This window comes from Pseudophryne corroboree, chromosome 5 (assembly GCF_028390025.1).
Source record: "Pseudophryne corroboree isolate aPseCor3 chromosome 5, aPseCor3.hap2, whole genome shotgun sequence".
Taxonomy (NCBI): Eukaryota; Metazoa; Chordata; class Amphibia; order Anura; family Myobatrachidae; genus Pseudophryne; species Pseudophryne corroboree.
In genome coordinates, this window is record NC_086448.1 from 695,394,841 (window position 1) to 695,414,748 (window position 19,908).

Below are 19,908 nucleotides of genomic sequence, written 5' to 3' on the forward strand. Positions count from 1 at the left end.
AACAGTGTCAGCAGCGGCAGGGAAGGGAAATTTCCCTCCGCTGCTGCTGTCAGAGGGACCGGAAGGTCCCTCTGCCTCCCTGCACGCTCCCCTTGTGTCTGCCGTGCTGCCGATCACTGCTGATCAGTCAGCACAGCAGGACACCCCATCCAGCGGCTGCAGACAATGGCAGCTGCTGGGAAAGTGTAAACCATGTAAACTCATGTTCTTCACCTAATTCACTCATTAACATGAGTTAACATGGTTAACATGAACAAACCTTGTTGAGATCTTGCCGCCTGTCTGAGACCCAAGCAAGAAAATCACTGTTCAATATGACCACACATATGGGTGATCAGATGGCATAAGATCTGGCCATTAAGCTACCAGATCACTCCCGCCAGCTCCTTGCCCTGTTAATGTGGCCATAGGGTAATTCCACCCACTAACCAGTAGAGTTCATCAATAAGCACATTTACCAGCATTGATAATAAAGGTCCTGATTATTTTTGTTGGGTTGTTGTCAGTCATTTTTGTATTTTTGCGGCCGTTGCCCGATATTTTATGCGGCAAGTGTTACATTAACTTACAATAAAACAGTTGCACCTCAACACTTGCAGTAATGTAACAGTACAAATACAGTATCTGTGTAGATTTTGTAATGCTCAAACGAGACCTATTTTAAGGTATAGAAAAATGAGGGGGCCGTGACAAAAAAATGACATTCTGGAAAAGGAAAATGTGGTTTTGAATGTTATTCCTCTCTGGTGGGATATTAGTTAATATTTCACAAATTTGACGTTTGTATGCTTGTAGTATTTAGCAGCCAGTGGGGCAGATGTATAAAGCCTGGAGAAGTGATAAAGCAGTGATAAGTGGAAGGTGATAACACACCAGCCAATCAGCTCCCAACTGTCAATTTACATATTGGAGCTGATTGGCTGGTGCATTATCACCTTGCACTTATCACTGCTTTATTACTTCTCCAGGCTTAGTACATCTGCCCCCGTATGTGCTGACGGTTAATGTGTAGACTGTAGCAGAAATGAAGGAAGGGATCTTGGGATCTTTAGCAATTGTATTCAATGATTCAGGGAGCTATTAGGCGTTGATGGCAGATAGTGTATTCACAGAGGAAACCTTGGTCTTGAAAACCAGTAAATGTACTTTATTGATTTGTTCTGAGGAGAAAAAAAGCTTCAGTACTTTTTTTTTTTTAGAAAGACTGAAACTTCCAAAACAAGTTCTTAATATACTGTATATAGGTGGTCATTCCGAGTTGATCGCTCGCTAGCAGTTTTTAGTAGCCGTGCAAACACTATGCCGCCTCCCACTGGGAGTGTATTTTAGCTTAGCAGAAGTGCGAACGAAAGGATCGCAGAGCGGCTACAAAATAATTTTGTGCACTTTCAGAGTAGCTTCAGACCTACTCAGCGCTTGCGATCACTTCAGACTATTCAGTTCCTGTTTTGACGTCACGAACACTCCCTGCGTTCACCCAGCCACGCCTGCATTTTTCCTGGCACGCCTGCGTTTTTACGAACACTCCCTGAAAACGGTCAGTTGACACCCAGAAACGCCCACTTCCTGTCAATCACTCTGCGGTCAGCAGTGCGACTGAAAAGCTTCGCTAGACCTTGTGTGAAACTACATCGGTCGTTGTAGTAGTACGACGCGCGTGCGCATTGCGCCGCATACCCATGCGCGGAGGTGCCGATTTCTTTTGCCTGATCGCTGCTCAGCGAACGAAAGCAGCTAGCGATCAACTCGGAATGACCCCATAATACAAATAGTAAATCAGATCTCTGGACATGCCATAGATCAGTGGTCCTCAAGGTATCCTAAAGCTGGCCACACACCTACACATTATCTTTCCAACCAGCCAACTGTGGGAGCACATGACAATTTGCTGTTTACTTCCAGACACTGACAAAAATGGTCATTCAGAGAACTAGTTGGCTCACTTGAAGGATAATCTTTAGATGTGTGGACAGTTAAACAGTCCAGAGTTTAAAGATATCAATGCTTGTGCACAGATGGTGTATCAAACCGACTAATGTACTAATGAAAGCATCTATGCTTAAGCATGGATATATTTAAACCTGGACTGTTTAGCTGGCTAAATAGTTGGAATGAAAATTGAGTAAAGGCCCCCATACATCAGCAATCATTTGGTGCAATTTGGCGTTTTGCAAATGATTGTGCAAATAAATCGTTAATGTATGGGGTTCACAGAGTCAGACCAAAAATTGATTGGGATTGTTAAATCTGGTTGTCCAACTTTTTGGATGTAACTGATCAATTAGGGCTAGTGAATTGTAGCAATTAGCAGATTGGCAGACCATTTCAACAAACTGATGAGCTTTTCAAGCACGGATGGTGTAATGGATAGCATTACTACCTCACAGCACTGAAGTCATGGGTTTGATTCCCACCATAGCCCTAACTGTGTGGAGTTATTTTCTCCGTGCTTGCGTGGGTTTCCTCCCACAATTCAAAAATATACTGGTAGGTTAATTGGCTCCCAACAGAAATTAACCTCCGCATGAATGTGTGTGCGTGTACTTGTGGTAGGGAATATAGAGTGTAAGCTCCACTGGGTCAGGGACTGATGTGAATGGCCAAATATTCTCTGTAAAGCGCTGCGAAATATGTGTGCGCTATATAAATAACCGGTAATAAATAAAATAAATAATAACATTGGCAGATCTGTATTTGCTAAAAAATATCTGTAATGTTTGGGCGCTGATTGGTGGATTGGGGAATCTTTATTTATTGGGGAAGAAATCACAGAATCTGCAAATAGTTTTTTGTGATTACTGATATATGCGGGCATTTATGTAAGGGAGGAAATGACAATCGGTCATTTTGTGTCCAAATCAAACGTATTTACTCAGTTTGTATAAACGACCATTTTCGTCAGCTATCCAGTGTTTGGTAGCAAATGGCCAATTGTCGTTTGCTCCGATACATTACCAAATTTACTTTTCAGCTAGCCAACTAGATGGCTGCTTAGAAAGAGAATTTTTTTTAGATGTGTAATCAGCTTTAGGGTACCTTGAGGGCCAGATATGAGAGCCACTGCCATAGATCATTATTATATACATAGATATATTTTGTGTGCAAGTTAAAGCAAAATTGTGTAATGTACAAGGGAATGCATATGTGGTTAAATTGTGTAATATGTCTATGTACAGCTATAGGACAACTTAAGGTTACGTGTTTGGCTCATTTGCTTTTAGGTGACAGATAATTGGTTGCTGTGCTTTAATGTACTTACATGCAGTGGCCCTGATGTCAGACAGCGCCCCCTCTGCTGCTTAGCTACAATGCGGAAAGTTTCATTGTGTAAAAATTGTCACATATGTAAAGTGAAACAAAATGTTTTGTTTATGACTTTGTTTAGGAATGACAGCCAGATACATCAATGCTAAAGATAATGGTTGCTGTTTCCTATTCTCTTGAAAGCCTGACAGATTGAGACAATTTGGGGCTATAAATCGCCAACAGGAAATGACTGATAGAAATGTACCTTATCGACCTGGAATACTCCTGGACCCACAGAAGACCAGTAGGAGGGTCGAAAATAAACCTGTAACTGAGGAGAGGGCTCCCCCCGAAAGACCAAGAGTTGCTTTCCAGACCCCTCTCCCTGAGCCAGCTCTTCCAGGAAACGGCTTTTCTGCAGCTCTCAATGCGGCACATGACGAATATCACCGGGGATTATCCAGCGCTCTCGGGGAAATAGTCGCTCCCAGGTAATTATGACATCACTCAGCACACAAGGTTGAAGTTCCGTGTTACTTATGTTTCTCATGATCTCCTACAGAGTGTTTTTGCATAAATATCTGACCACTATAACGGACTTTTAATAGTGCTTATTTATAGCAAGTGTTTAGTGATCTGACACAACAGTAATGGTACGATGGCTAAACAGATAAGATACCAGGCAGTGGTATTATGTCATAGCCTGCAAATTAGGGCTCATGCAGATATGTCTAAGTATCCATAATCATACAGTGTGATAAGTAGCCAATCATAGTATACAGAGTAATGACGAAGAATTGGTGGCCTGGTGATGGTCGTGTGTCTGGCAGCTACCCGGGGTGTCAGGCGTTACATCACTAATACCACTCGTGTCTCATTGACTGATGTCACCCATTTACCAAAGCCAGGTTCTAAAGGTGCCATCCAGGACCTTGCTATACATACTTTAGATAACTTTAATGTGTTCATTACATATTGTCCAGTGTACTTATCTAATAAGCCCTCAGCAACTCAACTATGCCAAAAATATAGGCCTTAAGGCCTACAGAGGGATCATTACTCACGTTACAGTTACTCCACTCGTGGCTTTAATCCATAATTGGTGCGTCTGGCGGGAGGACCATAGAAGGCTAGTTCTACCCCTAAATTTATGTTAATACAAGTAAGTATGAAATAAAAATCAGTCATTAATAGTTAACATTCAGGAGCCAATTCAATTAGCTGCAGAAGCCGCTTCTATGCTTTCACTTCTGAGGCAGATTCTGACTGCAGCCTATGCAGGTGAGTACAGAATCTCTCTACCGTAATGTGCTGTAAAATACTGGATGCGAGCTTCTGACAGCAGCACCTACAGTACAAACAAAAGATTATTTTGGATCTTAAGACCAGTATTATCACACATGTGCTTTGGAAATAGGAATTTGTGTACCAATAATGGCCGCAGATATCTGCTGGAAATTTGTAGTCTATAAAGTCTGTGTGATCAGTGTGAGCTGCTGGTACACTCGTTGTCTCTATGCAGGTCCATAAAAGTGAGTGCTAAACACTCTGCCTGCCACACATCATTTGCAAAAGGTATTGGTAGTGCCAAAGCAGCACTTTACTTAACAGTGATAAAAACAAAGTGTTTCTAAGCACCAGCCTAATGTTATCACATCTCAGAAATGTATTGAACCCTATTATCAAACCCTAAATCACTGATGATAATGGCTAACTAACTGTTGTCTTCTTCCTTGGGGCACACTGGAAACATTGGGGTATAGTATGCGGGGTGACGAGTCTGAGCGCATGTAAAACTACTGCTTAACACTGATGGTGTCATTGATCTTCTATTGGGTCACAAATATCTTTATAGTAATTATAGCATATACAGCGGTATGCAGTCATTATGTTTACATTCAGAATGTTTACAGGCACAATATTGACAGTCCGTGTTAGCATCAAATACCCTAAAAACGTTATGTCATAGCATTGATCTGTATAAAGGGAGAAGTGGGCATAAATAAAATTGAAGATACAGTATATAGTTTACAATTTATAGACTGTGTTGTGGTAATGAGTATTTTTTTAATTATCGTTGTTGTTATTACTATTATTATTACTACTATTACAGGTTGAGTATCCCTTATCCAAAATGCTTGGGACCAGAGGTATTTTGGATATCGGATTTTTCCGTATTTTGGAATAACTGCATACCATAATGAGATATCATGGCGATGGGACCTAAATCTAAGCACAGAATGCATTTATGTTACATATACACCTTATACACACAGCCTGAAGGTAATTTTAGCCAATATTTTTTATAACTTTGTGCATTAAACAAAGTGTGTGTACATTCACACAATTCATTAATGTTTCATATACACCTTATACACACAGCCTGAAGGTCATTTAATACAATATTTTTAATAACTTTGTCTATTAAACAAAGTTTATGTACATTGAGCCATCAAAAAACAAATGTTTCACTATCTCACTCTCAGTCAAAAAAGTCCGTATTTCGGAATATTCCGTATTTCGGAATATTTGGATATGGGATACTCAACCTGTATTAATATGATAGATAATGTTTAGCTCTCCTTTTTATTTGTTTTACTACATAACAGAAGTGTAGTTGTCAGTGCCATGATGTGGTACTATCTGCCATCAGAAGCACAATAGATCTTTAAAGCTTAATTTAAACTTTTTTTTTTTTATATAGGCTTGCGGTTGTACCTCCACCTAACCCACCAGTCTTGGCCGACAATTACCGGACGCCCTATGATGATGCTTATTACTACTATGGTGCTCGAAACCCACTGGATCCAAACCTTGCATACTGTAAGCAGCAGTTTCCTAGCAGATAGAGTAAATGGTCATTAGGTATCACCTGCTATGCCAGCACCTTAATGCAGAGAGTGTAATAGAATGTGCATACAAATCATTATCAGAAATGAGGCTTACCTGCAGGCGGCACGGTGATGGTAGATGGCTTTACCTAGGATGGTCAGGGACACATAATGGTACTATACAGTATGTCCAGTAAATGTTAATGCTAGCATGCGCTTCAGGGAATGGCAGTCACTAATTATGGAGAGTGTGTGTACATATACTGTATACGGTATTGTCACTTCTGTTAATTTCGCTTACGTCCTAGAGGATGCTGGGGACTCTGTAAGGACCATGGGGTATAGACGGGCTCCGCAGGAGACATGGGCACTTTAAGACCTTTTAATGGGCGTGAACTGGCTCCTCCCTCTATGCCCCTCCTCCAGACCTCAGTTATATTCTGTGCCCAGAGGAGACTGGTCGCATACTAGGGGAGCTCTACTGAGTTTCTCTGGAAAAAGACTTTGTTAGGTTTTTTATTTTCAGGGAGCACTGCTGGCAACAGGCTCCCTGCTTCATGGGACTGAGGAGAGAGAAGCAGACCTACTTTACTGATAGGCTCTGCTTCTTAGGCTACTGGACACCATTAGCTCCAGAGGGTCGGAACACTTGGTACGCCTAGCTGTTCGTCTCAGAGCCGCGCCGCCGTCCTCCTCGCAGAGCCGGAAGATAGAAGTCGGGTGAGTATGAGAAGCAAGAAGACTTCAAAGGCGGCAGAAGACTTCAGATCTTCATGAGGTACCGCGCAGCGCGCCATTGCTCCCACACACACACACACGAGGCACAGCAAGGGTGCAGAGCGCAGGGGGGGGCACCATGGGCAGCAATAATTACCTCATAAAAGTTCACTGGCACGCTAGATATCTGGGCAGTATATACAGACCCCCGCCAGTATAAAAATTAGCGGGACCGAAGCGCGCCATTGAGGGGGCGGAGCTTAGTCCCTCAGCTCTAACCAGCGCAATTTTCTCCATAGCTTGCTGCAGAGGTGCTGCTCCCGGACTCCCTTCACCGCTGTATACAAGTAACAGGGTGCAAAACGGGGGGGGGGGGGGGGGGGAGGCACATTAATTTGGTGCTAGTGTGATACAGAAAGCGCTTACAGGTCTGGGACATTATTAATATTTCAGACCGCAGTGGTGCTGGGTGTGAGCTGGCAAACTCCCTCTCTGTCTCTCTAAAGGAACTTATTGTGGGTCTGTCCCCTATATCCCAGTGTGTGTGGGGGTGTCAGTACGTGTGTGTCGACATGTCTGAGGCGGAAGGCTCTTCCAGAGAGGATGCGGAGCAGAATATAATAGTGACTCCGTCGGCACCGCCGACTGCTGATTGGGTAGACATGTGGAATGTTTTGAATGCAAGTGTGGCTTTATAACATAAAAGGTTGGACAAGTCTGAGTCCCAGAACCAAGCATGGAGACAATCCATGGATATTAATGTGTCACAGAACTCATCAGGGTCCCAGAAACGTCCCTTTACCCAGATAGCAGACACTGATACCGACACGGATTCCGACTCTAGTGTCGACTATGATGACGCTCGGTTACACCCAAGGGTGGCCAAGAGTATTCAGTACATGATTATTGCAATAAAAGATGTATTCCAGACTTCCGGGTACGGCGCCGATGCGTGCAGCAGCAGCAGTGTGAGCTCCGTGTGCCGCCCCAGCCCGCGCTAGCCCGCACGCTGCACATAGCGTTACAGCCCGCTCCCGGACCGCTCACCTGCCTGTGGGAACACCTCTGGCACCTGATGGATCGCTTCCTGGCCGCCCCAGAAGCGGCTAAGCCCCTCAAACAACGTCCTGCAAAAACGAAAGGGGATTCCAAGATGGCCGCCGGACAGCAGACACAGCCGCAGCAGCAGCAAATGCACACAGATCGTGAGTTTCATTCCTCCTCTGACTCCTCTGTGAACACAGCTCTCCCTGTACATGCTGCCCCCTCTACACAGAAGTCTAATAAGACTACAGAGCAGGCTGAGGGCCCAATTACATACTCTGACATGGTAAAGGCAATTCAAGACTCCATTAACCCTATTATGGAATCTCATGCTGCCAAAGTCACACAGGCAGTGCATGACATCAAATCACAGTTTAAACAGCTTTCCAAACGGGTGCAGGCTAATGAACAGCGCCTCGGGGAGACATTTCATGACGTTGCCGATTTAAAGGAACAGTGCGCCTTTCTTCAGAAATCCCATTATCAGCTTCTTAATAAGGTCGACGATCTCGAGAATAGATCACGTCAAAATAATCTGAGGGTTGTTGGGCTGCCCGAAGCCCTTAAAGGGCCAGCACTCCTTTCCTTCATACAAGACACGCTGCCAGATCTGCTTGATATCCAAGATTCCTGCACGGGTATGATTGTGGAGAGGGCCCATCGCATTGGTCCTGCAAGGCCTACGCAGGATTCCCGACCCCGGGCTGTTATTTTCCGTTGTCTAAATTACATCCACAAAGACACCATCTGGTCTGCGTCTCGTCGTAAGCGGAACTTACAATGGAACGATGTGAAGATTTTTATCTTCCAAGATTATTCGGCAGAGGTGGCCAGGGCACGACGTGAATTCACCCCACTTTGTTCCCGCCTAGCCAAAGCAAATAGAAAATTTGCTCTTATATACCCAGCACGATTGCGCCTGTTCAAAGGATCTTCATTTACAGACTTCTCCACCGTGGCTGATGCGGAAGCATATCTACTGGAAGAGGAGAACGGCCGTTCTTCACTGCGCCAGCCCTCAACGGACTCGACTCCTGACTGCTAACCACGGCTATGAAATTCCTTAGCGTGGTTATCTCCTCCTTTACTGGCGATTACGCTATTGCTTTGATATATCTGTTTGTTATAGCTGTTAATCGCTAGAAGTTCTTGAAATTATTGGTGGGAGGAGACGCCTCTATTACCGACGTAAATGCTATGGCGGGTGCCATTTCATCATTAATCCCATTTTGAATGGGATCCTTCTTTTAAGGCGCCTTCCACCTAAAGTTCTCCACATGTTATTCTGAGTTATGTTTTGTTTATGCCATATATAAGCTATGCTTATTATTTCTCAGTACCAGGGCTGGGGCAAGCCTGGAGTTCTTATCTGGTTCTCCAATTGGCGAACTATAGGTCAATTTAGATTATCTTTGTACCTGAAGTGCACTTTTGATGCTAATCTTTTGATCCATTCTTTTCTGGATCCTTTACTTTACTTTCCCCCACTTTTTCTACCCATTGTTCTCTCCTCTCTGTGTCTTGTCCTGTTGGTTTTCTATGTCCATGATAGCAATGTATTTTGTAGATATGATATTATCGGTTTTATTTATTGCCATGAACCATACCTTTCTTCAGCAGAATGATGACCAGTTTAAAAATTGGCACATATAATGTAGGTGGCTTCCACTCCCCCATAAAGAGGAAGAAAATCTTACTTTACTTATCTAAACTACAAGTAGATGTTGCATTCCTCCAGGAGTCTCATCTCCTTCCCCCTGAGATTGACAAGCTCAATTGCCTGGGCTGGAGAGTGCTGGCGTCCGCCCCATTTACTGCCAAGGCCCGTGGGGTACTCATTTTGATTAGACGCTCAGTCCAAGTAGACCTTCACTCTTCCCAATCTGATACTGAAGGCAGATATCTCATTGTAGACGCCACCCTAGATGACTCACGTTTTCTACTGTGTAATGTATACGCCCCCAATATTGATCCCCAACCCTTTTTTCTGTCCATTGCCGCTAAACTGCACCCACACTCTCATAAACAGGTGATACTCGCAGGTGACTTTAACTCTACTGTATCCAATGCTCTTGATAGGAATACCAAATCCAGATCTAACCGTTATACTCCCAAATATGGTTTACCATATCTAATGTCACAGCTGCACTTGGTGGATGTGTGGCGAGCCTGTCATCCAGTCGACCGTGAATACACTTGTTTATCGGCTGCTCATGGTACACTGTCGAGAATCGATTATCTGCTCATCTCGGCTTCTATGTTTACCAGGGTGCAAACTTCTGAAATTGAACCGGTGTCCTTGTCGGATCATGCGGTCTGCTGGATGGCTCTCGCCACCTTCCCCAATAGAGGCCCTGTCAGACAATGGCGCTTTCCATCCCACCTGACCAATTCCATTCAATTTAGAAATATGCTGGAGGCATCATGGGCTGACTTTACACATTGTAATATAACTGCAGAGAATGAATCACCGCTCCTGTTCTGGCAGACGTCTAAGTCAGTACTAAGAGGCTCTATCATCTCCTTCACATCCAAACATAAGAAAGACACACAAGCTCTGTACCTTGATGCTCAATCTAAACTTACTGACGCCTACCAAGCGTTCACGCAGTCCCCCACCCCAATTACCAGAAAACTCTACCATGAACAGAAATCCCTTTTTGACAAACTCTTAACCCAAACCGAATCTAAATTAACATTTATGTCTCAATGTAGATTCCATAAATTCGGCAATCGATCTAGTCGATTGCTTTCAAATCTCCTGAAAGGTCAACATCCCCCAACACTTATCCATGCTTTAACTAGGGCTGACGGCACTGTGGTACATGATTGTGGCCAGGTGTCTGAGGTTCTGCAGTCTTTTTATTCCTCACTATATTCTGAACCCTCTATTGATCACCAACAACAACACTCTTTCTGGTCCTCCCTTACGCTTCCCTCTCTATCTTCTACCTCATCCCAACCCCTACTGAACCCCATTACTGAGGAGGAGGTGCTCCATGCAATTCACTGTTTGAAACCAAACAAAACCCCTGGACCTGACGGTCTAACCAATGAATACTATAAAATACTGGCCCCTCAATTGGTCAAACCCCTTTGTGAACTATTCAACTTGCTGTTGTCCGGAACACCTCCTCCACTATACTTCAATGCTGCGATTCTGAAATTCTTCATAAACCAGGGAGAAACCCCCTGCTTCCCAGTTCATATAGACCTATATCCTTATTGAATACGGATTACAAGATATATACCAAGATCTTGGCAGACAGGGTAAAGCTTCTCCTGCCCTCTCTGATCCAGGAGGACCAGACAGGGTTTATTTGGGGGCGCCACTCTACGGTGAATGTGCGTAAGATACTGACTGTCATGCAGTGGTTGGAGACTTCGGGAGACCAGAACCCCTATGCCCTTCTCTCCCTTGATGCTGAGAAGGCTTTTGACCTAGTCACATGGGATCACCTTTTTGACACCATGCACAGGTTTGGGTTCCCGGAGGCCTTCATCCATGCAGTACGTCTTCTCTATCATGACTCTTCCTCTCAAATCCTCTCTAACAATTATATGTCCTCTCCCATCCCCCTCCATAGAGGGACCAGACAAGGCTGCCCCCTTTCACCCCTTCTATTTGCTATAGCTATAGAACCCCTAGCCACTGCACTGCGCATGTCTCTAGAATATACTGGTATTGTCGTTGGGTCGACTGAAGTGAAACTCTATTTGCCGATGACATGCTTTTATTTATCTCTAACCCCCAATTTTCCATCCCTGCTATAAAACACATTATAGATAATTTTAGCTCTTTCTCGGGATTTCGCGTGAACTATGACAAGTCACGCCTCCTCCCTCTAGGCCCTGGTCACTCCACAAACCTTCTATCCCCCACGCTGACACAATTCACAATTTGCCGCTCTCCACTTAAATACTTAGGCGTCATGATTCCCCCTAATCTGGACGCCCTATACTCTGCTAATTTCCACCAGATATACTCCTCGGCGGAGAAAATATTGAACGGATGGATGGATTTACCTCTATCATTGTCTGGTAGGGTAGTGGTTATTAAAAGCTTTATTTTTCCCAAATTATCCTATGTCCTCCAGATGCTTCCCTTGCAACTTTCCAAGTCAGATATCCAACGATTTGACTCCCTGTTTACAAGATTCATCTGGGCAAAAAAGAAATCTAGGGTATCCCGCCATATTTTGCGACTGCCGAGACCGGAGGGTGGTTTTGGGATGCCAGACATCTCAGCTTTTTCAAATGCAGCTATATATCGATACATGGTGGATTGGTTTTCTGGTGGCTCTGTATATACTCTCCCCAACATAGAGGAACACCTTTTCCATCCTTTCTCCCCAGCTGCTCTCCTTCATGCACCTACCTCACTGATTCCTTCCCATATAAAATCCAACATACTCTTTCATGACACTTATAAAGCCTGGAAATCTATCAATAAACGATTGCACAGGAATTCCTCTAACTCCCCTTACACCACCTTTTGGGGCAACCCACAATTTCCTCCTGGTTTGGACGGCCGTGCTTACTTGACGTGGAAAGAGAAGGGCATCTCGTGCATTCGAGATATCTTTGACCCTGGGGGTAAGATCTACTCTTTCTCTGCATTATCAGATAGATATGGTCTACCCAACTCCCAATTTTATATGTACCTCCAATCCCGTCATTTTGCACAGTCGTTACCACCTGGAATGGCCCTTGATACGGCCATTGACCCTCTTACCCCTCTCCTGCGTTTTAATCTGACCATAGGATATAAGCTGCGTAATTTATATTCTATTCTCATAGACTCAGGGAAAACACCCTTGCAAAGTGCTCTCCACTCGCGTTGGCAGCGGGACATACCTGATTTCCCGGCTATGTCGGTACTTATGTCCAAACTGTCCCCCACATTTAAATATTTAAAATACGCAGCTTTGCAGGAAACGCACCTCAAATTCCTAAATAGAGCCTACATCTCCCCGAAACAGCATTCCTATTTCACCCTGGCCTCTACGGGTCGATGTTTTAAATGTGGGATGGCTGAGGCCACCTACTATCATAACTTCTGGGACTGCAGGAAAATAAGAACTTTCTGGGACAAGCTGATAAACCATGTTAATGTTATCTTTTCAGTTCGAATCACCAAGCTCCCTACCGCATGTCTATTTTACTGCTTTTCAGATTGGGACCTGGGACCACACAAACAGAAGATTATACCTGCCCTGACAGTTATCCTTACTATCGCTAAAAAAGTAATCCTCACCCATTGGTTACACAGACAATCTCCATCTATTGCAGAAATGAGAACCTCTCTGCTAAACAACATATTTTACGAGCGACAGGCTCTAGTACTGGATATAGAGTCAGGGGCCCCTAGATTCTATGGGAAATGGGAAACTGTTATACAAAGCTTTGATAATGCTACTCAGCTCAGAATCCAGAAAATCTTCGAACCCACCACTTGGTATTTGTATAGACAGATTGATTAATGTTATTAACTTTGCTAAGTTTGAAATGTGTTGAGCCGGTAAATAATATCTACTTATCGCAGTCCACAGGACATATATCCAACCTGACAACCTTATGGTATAATTTTTCCTTTAGAGAATGATGCTGTATGCTGTCCTGTTTTCATGTCTTGTCCACCCACCCCCCCTTCCCTTCCATCTCCCACCCCCTCTTTTTTCTTCCTTTCTCCTCTCATTTCTCTTCCCTCTACAATCTATACGAATTCAAATTTCTACCTAACCAATCTTCTTTACAAAATAGAAAATTATTTGAAGAAGGGTTATTATCTCTTCATTTTCTGTTTTCTTTCTCCTTGTCTGTAGTGGTCTCTCAGCTGCTAAGGGGCTATATGGTCAGATACTGAGGTTTATTACAAGTCTTTACTTCCACTAGATACCTTCATGTCTCTTTAATACCAGATCTCACATTTCACTAAGCAAAATGGTAACCCTAGACAATAGGAGTGGAATATATCCTATGGATATCATTTATTACCAAATTCTTACATGTACTATATGTAATTATGCATGTATTTTCCACATACCGAGACATTATTGTATGACCCTGACCTACCTCGTATTTCTATTATTTGTACCTCTCCACTATGAATCCAGACATGGAATTTTGTACATCTATCTTTACCTTTCTTCAATAAACATTGTTTTGAAAAAAAAAAAAAGATGTATTCCATATCACAGAGGACCCTTCTGTCCCTGACACACTGGTCTGTATGTTTAAGGGGAAGAAACCTGAGGTAACATTTCCCCCATCCCATGAGCTGAACGCTCTATTTGAAAAAGCCTGGGAATCTCCAGACAAAAGACTGCAGATTCCTAAGAGAATTGTTATGGCGTATCCTTTTCCTTCACAGGACAGGTTACGGTGGGAATCATCACCCACGGTAGATAAGGCTTTGACGCGTTTATCCAAAAAGGTGGCCCTACCGTCTCCGGACACGGCAACACTAAAGGATCCTGCGGATCGCAGGCAGGAAACTACCTTGAAATCGATTTATGCGACTACGGGAACCCTGCTCAGACCGGCGGTAGCGTCGGCATGGGTGAGTAGCGCGATTGCAGGATGGGCAGATAACTTGTCATCTGACATGGACACCCTCGACAGGGTGAGTGTATTGTTGACATTGGGTCACATCAAGGACGTAGCGTTATGCCTAAGGGAGGCTGCAAGAGATATTGGCCTCTTGGGATCGAGGGCCAATGCCATGGCAATTTCAGCTAGGAGGGCGTTGCGGACCCGTCAATGGACTGGTGATGTTGACTCCAAGAGACTTATGGAGGCCTTGCCTTACAAGGGTGAACTTTTGTTTGGGGACGGCCTCGCGGACCTGGTTTCCACAGCTACCGCAGGTAAGTCTTCTTTTTTGCCTTTTGTTCCCCCACAGCAAAAGAAAACGCCTCCATACCAGATGCAGTCCTTTCGGTCTCATAAATTCAGAAAGGGACGTGGATCATCCTTCCTCGCCAGAGGCAATGGTAGAGGGAAAAGAACACCAGCTGCGGCTAGTTCCCAGGAGCAGAAGTCCTCTCCGGCCTCTACCAAATCCACCGCATGACGCTGGGGCTCCGCTGCGGGAGTCTGCACTGGTGGGGGCACGTCTTAAGCTCTTCAGCCAGGTCTGGATTCATTCGAACTTGGATCCTTGGGTGCTAGAAATTGTAACCCAAGGATACAGACTGGGTTACAAGAGAGATAAATAGTTTCAGCTGCGATACAAAAGCTGTGTCAACAGCAAGTGATTATCACGGTTCCCCTGTTGCAACAGGGAAAGGGGTTTTATTCAACTCTATTTGTGGTCCCGAAGCCAGACGGCTCGGCAAGACCAATTCTGAACCTAAAATCCCTAAACCTGTATTTGAAAAGATTCAAATTCAAGATGGAATCTCTCCGGGCAGTGATTTCCAGTCTGGACGGGGGGGATTTTATGGTGTCACTAGACATAAAGGATGCATACCTTCATGTCCCCACATATCCTCCTCATGCCGACAACTCGACTGTCGTTTTTGGGCATGATTCTGGACACGGAACGGCAGAGGGTTTTTCTCCCATTGGAAAAAGCTCTGGAACTCCAGAACATGGTCAGGGATCTGCTGAAACCAAAAAGAGTGTTGATTAATCAATGCACTCGAGTGTTGGGAAAGATGGTGACGGCCTACGAGGCCATTCCGTTTGGCAGGTTCCATTCAAGAACTTTTCAGTGGGACCTACTGGACAAATGGTCAGGGTCCCATCTACAAATGCATCGGATGATAAGCCTGTCCCCCAGGACCAGGATATCTCTCCTGTGGTGGCTCCACAGTGCTCACCTCCTAGAGGGTCGCAGGTTTGGAATCCAGGATTGGGTTCTGGTAACCACGGACGCAAGCCTCCGAGGCTGGGGAGCGGTCACACAAGGAAAAAAAATTCAGGGAATATGGTCAAGCCAGGAGGCTTGTCTGCACATAAATGTGCTGGAATTGAGGGCCATATACAACGGCCTGAGACAGGCGGAGCAACTTCTTCGCAACCTACCTGTACTGATTCAGTCAGATAACATCACAGCCGTGGCACATGTAAACCGCCAGGGCGGAACAAGAAGCAGAGCAGCGATGGCGGAGGCCACCAGGATTCTTCGCTGGGCGGAAAATCATGTAAGCGCTCTGTCAGCTGTTTTCATCCTGGGAGTGGACAACTGGGAAGCAGACTTCCTCAGCAGACACGATCTCCATCCAGGAGAGTGGGGGATTCATCAAGAGGTCTTTGCAGAAATGACAAATGGTTGGGGGCTCCCTCAAATAGACATGATGGCGTCACGCCTCAACAAAAAGCTTCGGACGTATTGTTCCAGGTCGAGGGACCCTCAAGCAATAGCAGTAGACGCACTAGTGACACCGTGGGTGTATCAGTCGGTCTATGTGTTCCCTCCACTTCCACTCATCCCAAAGATATTGTGGATCATAAGAAGAACAAGAGTTCAAACGATACTCATTGTTCCAGACTGGCCTCGAAGGGCCTGGTATCCAGATCTTCAGGAAATGCTCACAGAAGATCCTTGGCCTTTTCCTCTAAGGGAGGACCTGTTACAACAGGGGCCGTGTGTGTTCCGAGACTTACCCCGGTTACGTTTGACGGCATGGCGGTTGAACACCAAATCCTAGCTAAGAAAGGTATTCCAGGGGAGGTCATCCCTACTTTACTTAAAGCTAGGAAGGAGGTAACGGCGAAGCATTATCACCGTATCTGGAGGAAGTATGTGTCTTGGTGTGAATCCAAGAATGCTCCTACGGAGGTTTTTCAGCTGGGTCGTTTTCTCCATTTCTCTAACGTCCTAAGTGGATGCTGGGGACTCCGTAAGGACCATGGGGAATAGCGGCTCCGCAGGAGACTGGGCACATCTAAAGAAAGCTTTAGGACTATCTGGTGTGCACTGGCTCCTCCCCCTATGACCCTCCTCCAAGCCTCAGATCTTTGTGCCCGAACGAGAAGGGTGCACACTAGGGGCTCTCCTGAGCTTCTTAGTGAAAGTTTTAGTTTAGGTTTTTTATTTTTAGTGAGACCTGCTGGCAACAGGCTCACTGCATCGAGGGACTAAGGGGAGAAGAAGCGAACTCACCTGCGTGCAGAGTGTATTGGGCTACTTAGGCTACTGGACATTAGCTCCAGAGGGACGATCACAGGCCCAGCCTGGATGGGTCCCAGAGCCGCGCCGCCGGCCCCCTTACAGAGCCAGAAGGCAGAAGAGGTCCGGAAAATCGGCGGCAGAAGACGTCCTGTCTTCAACAAGGTAGCGCACAGCACTGCAGCTGTGCGCCATTGCTCTCAGCACACTTCACACTCCGGTCACTGAGGGTGCAGGGCGCTAGGGGGGGGGCGCCCTGAGACGCAATAAAAACACCTTGGATGGCAAAAAATGCATCACATATAGCTCCTGGGCTATATGGATGCATTTAACCCCTACCAGAATACATAGAAAAATGGGAGATAAGGCCGCCGATAAGGGGGCGGAGCCTATCTCCTCAGCACACTGGCGCCATTTTTCCTCACAGCTCCGTTGGAGGGAAGCTCCCTGTCTCTCCCCTGCAGTCACTACACTACAGAAAGGGTTAAAAAAGAGAGGGGGGGCACTAATTACGCGCAGTATTAAAGATACAGCAGCTATAAGGGGAAAAACACTTATATAAGGTTATCCCTGTATATATATAGCGCTCTGGTGTGTGCTGGCAAACTCTCCCTCTGTCTCCCCAAAGGGCTAGTGGGGTCCTGTCCTCTATCAGAGCATTCCCTGTGTGTGTGCTGTATGTCGGTACGTTTGTGTCGACATGTATGAGGAGAAAAATGATGTGGAGACGGAGCAGATTGCCTGTAATAGTGATGTCACCCCCTAGGGGGTCGACACCTGAGTGGATGAACTGTTGGAAGGAATTACGTGACAGTGTCAGCTCTGTATAAAAGACAGTGGTTGACATGAGACAGCCGGCTACTCAGCTTGGGCCTGTCCAGACGTCTCATAGGCCGTCAGGGGCTCTAAAGCGCCCGTTACCTCAGATGGCAGATATAGACGCCGACACGGATACTGACTCCAGTGTCGACGGTGAAGAGACAAATGTGACTTCCAGTAGGGCCACACGTTACATGATTGAGGCAATGAAAAATGTTTTACACATTTCTGATAATACGAGTACCACCAAAAAGGGGTATTATGTTAGGTGAGGAAAAACTACCTGTAGTTTTCCTGAATCTAAGAAATTAAATGAGGTGTGTGATGATGCGTGGTTTTCCCCCGATAACAACTGATAATTTCTAAAATGTTATTGGCATTATATCCTTTCCCGCCAGAGGTTAGGGTGCGTTGGGAAACACCCCCTAGGGTGGATAAAGCGCTCACACGCTTGTAAGGGCTCTACCCTCTCCTGAGATGGCCGCCCTTAAGGATCCTGCTGATAGAAAGCAGGAGGGTATCCTAAAATGTATTTACACACATACTGGTGTTATACTGCGACCAGCAATCGCCTCAGCCTGGATGTGCAGTGCTGGGTTGGCGTGGTCGGATTCCCTGACTAAAAATATTGATACCCTAGATAGGGACAGTATATTTTTGCCTATAGAGCATTTAAAAGATGCATTTCTATATATGCGTGATGCACAGCGGAATATTTGCCGACTGGCATCAAGTCTAAGTGCGTTGTCCATTTCTACCAGTAGAAGGTTATGGACACGTCAGTGGTCAGGTGATGCGTATTCCAAACGGCATTTGGAAGTATTGCATTATTAAAGGGAGGAGTTATTTGGGGTCGGTCTTTCAGACCTGGTGGCCACGGCAACAGCTGGGAAATCCACGTTTGTACCCCAGGTCGCCTCTCAACATGAGAAGACGCCGTATTATCAGGCGCAGTCTTTTCGTGGACAAGCGGGCAAAAGGTTCCTCATTTCTGCCCCGTGACAGAGGGAGAGGAAAAAGGCTGCAGAAATCAGCCAGTTCCCAGGAACAGAAACCCTCTCCCGCCTCTGCCAAGCCCTCAGTATGACGCTGGGGCTTTACAAGCAGAATCAGGCACGGTGGGGGGCCCGTCTCAATGAATTTCAGCGCGCAGTGGGCTCACTCGCAAGTAGACCCCTGGATCCTTCAGGTGATATCTCAGGGGTACAAATTAGAATTCGAGACGTCTCCCCCTCGCCGTTTCCTAAAGTCGGCTTTACCGATGTCTCCTTCTGACAGGGAGCCATTCACAAGCTGTATTCCCAGCAGGTGATAATCAAGGTACCCCTCCTGCAACAGGGAACGGGGTATTATTCCACACTGTTGTGGTACCGAAGCCGGACGGCTCGGTGAGACCGATTCTAAATCTAAAATCTTTGAACACTTACATACAGAGGTTCAAATTCAAGATTGAGTCACTCAGAGCAGTGATTGCGAACCTGGAAGAAGGGGACTACATGATGTCTCGGGACATCAAGGATGCTTACCTTCATGTCAAAATTTACCCTTCTCATCAAGGGTACCTCAGGTTTATGGTACAGAACTGTCACTATCAGTTCAGACGCTGCCGTATGGATGGTCCACGGCACCCCGGGTCTTTACCAAGGTAATGGCCGAAATGATGATATTCCTTCGAAGGAAGGGAATTTTAGTTATCCCTTACTTGGACGATTCCCTGATAAGGGTAAGATCCAGGGAACAGTTGGAGGTCGGTGTAGCACTATCTCAGGTAGTGTTGCGGCAGCACGATTGGATTCTCAATATTCCAAAATCGCAGCTGGTTCCGACGACGTGTCTTCTGTTCCTAGGGATGATCCTGGACACAGTCCAGAAAAAGGTGTTTCTCCCGGAGGAGAAAGCCAGGGAGTTATCCGAGCTAGTCAGGAACCTCCTAAAACCGAGCCAAGTCTCAGTGCATCAATGCACAAGGGTTCTGGGTAAAATGGTGGCTTTCTACGAAGCAATCCCATTCGGCAGATTCCACGCAAGAACTTTCCAGTGGGACCTGCTGGACAAATGGTCCGGGTCGCATCTTCAGATGCATCAGCGGATAACCCTGTCACCAAGGACAAGGGTGTCCCTCCTGTGGTGGTT

General features: G+C 45.5%; 1 protein-coding gene across 7 annotated transcripts in view; it reads left to right on the plus strand.

Annotated features, from left to right (window-relative positions):
- Positions 1-19,908, plus strand: part of CSPP1 (centrosome and spindle pole associated protein 1) — a 295,997-nt gene that overhangs the window by 173,417 nt on the left and 102,672 nt on the right. For all 7 annotated transcript variants that reach the window (XM_063923860.1, XM_063923857.1, XM_063923863.1 and 4 more), the window contains 2 exons: positions 3,448-3,737; positions 5,951-6,069. In XM_063923860.1, the coding sequence (XP_063779930.1) occupies positions 3,448-3,737; positions 5,951-6,069 (409 nt within the window). The remainder of the gene's footprint in view (positions 1-3,447; positions 3,738-5,950; positions 6,070-19,908) is intronic.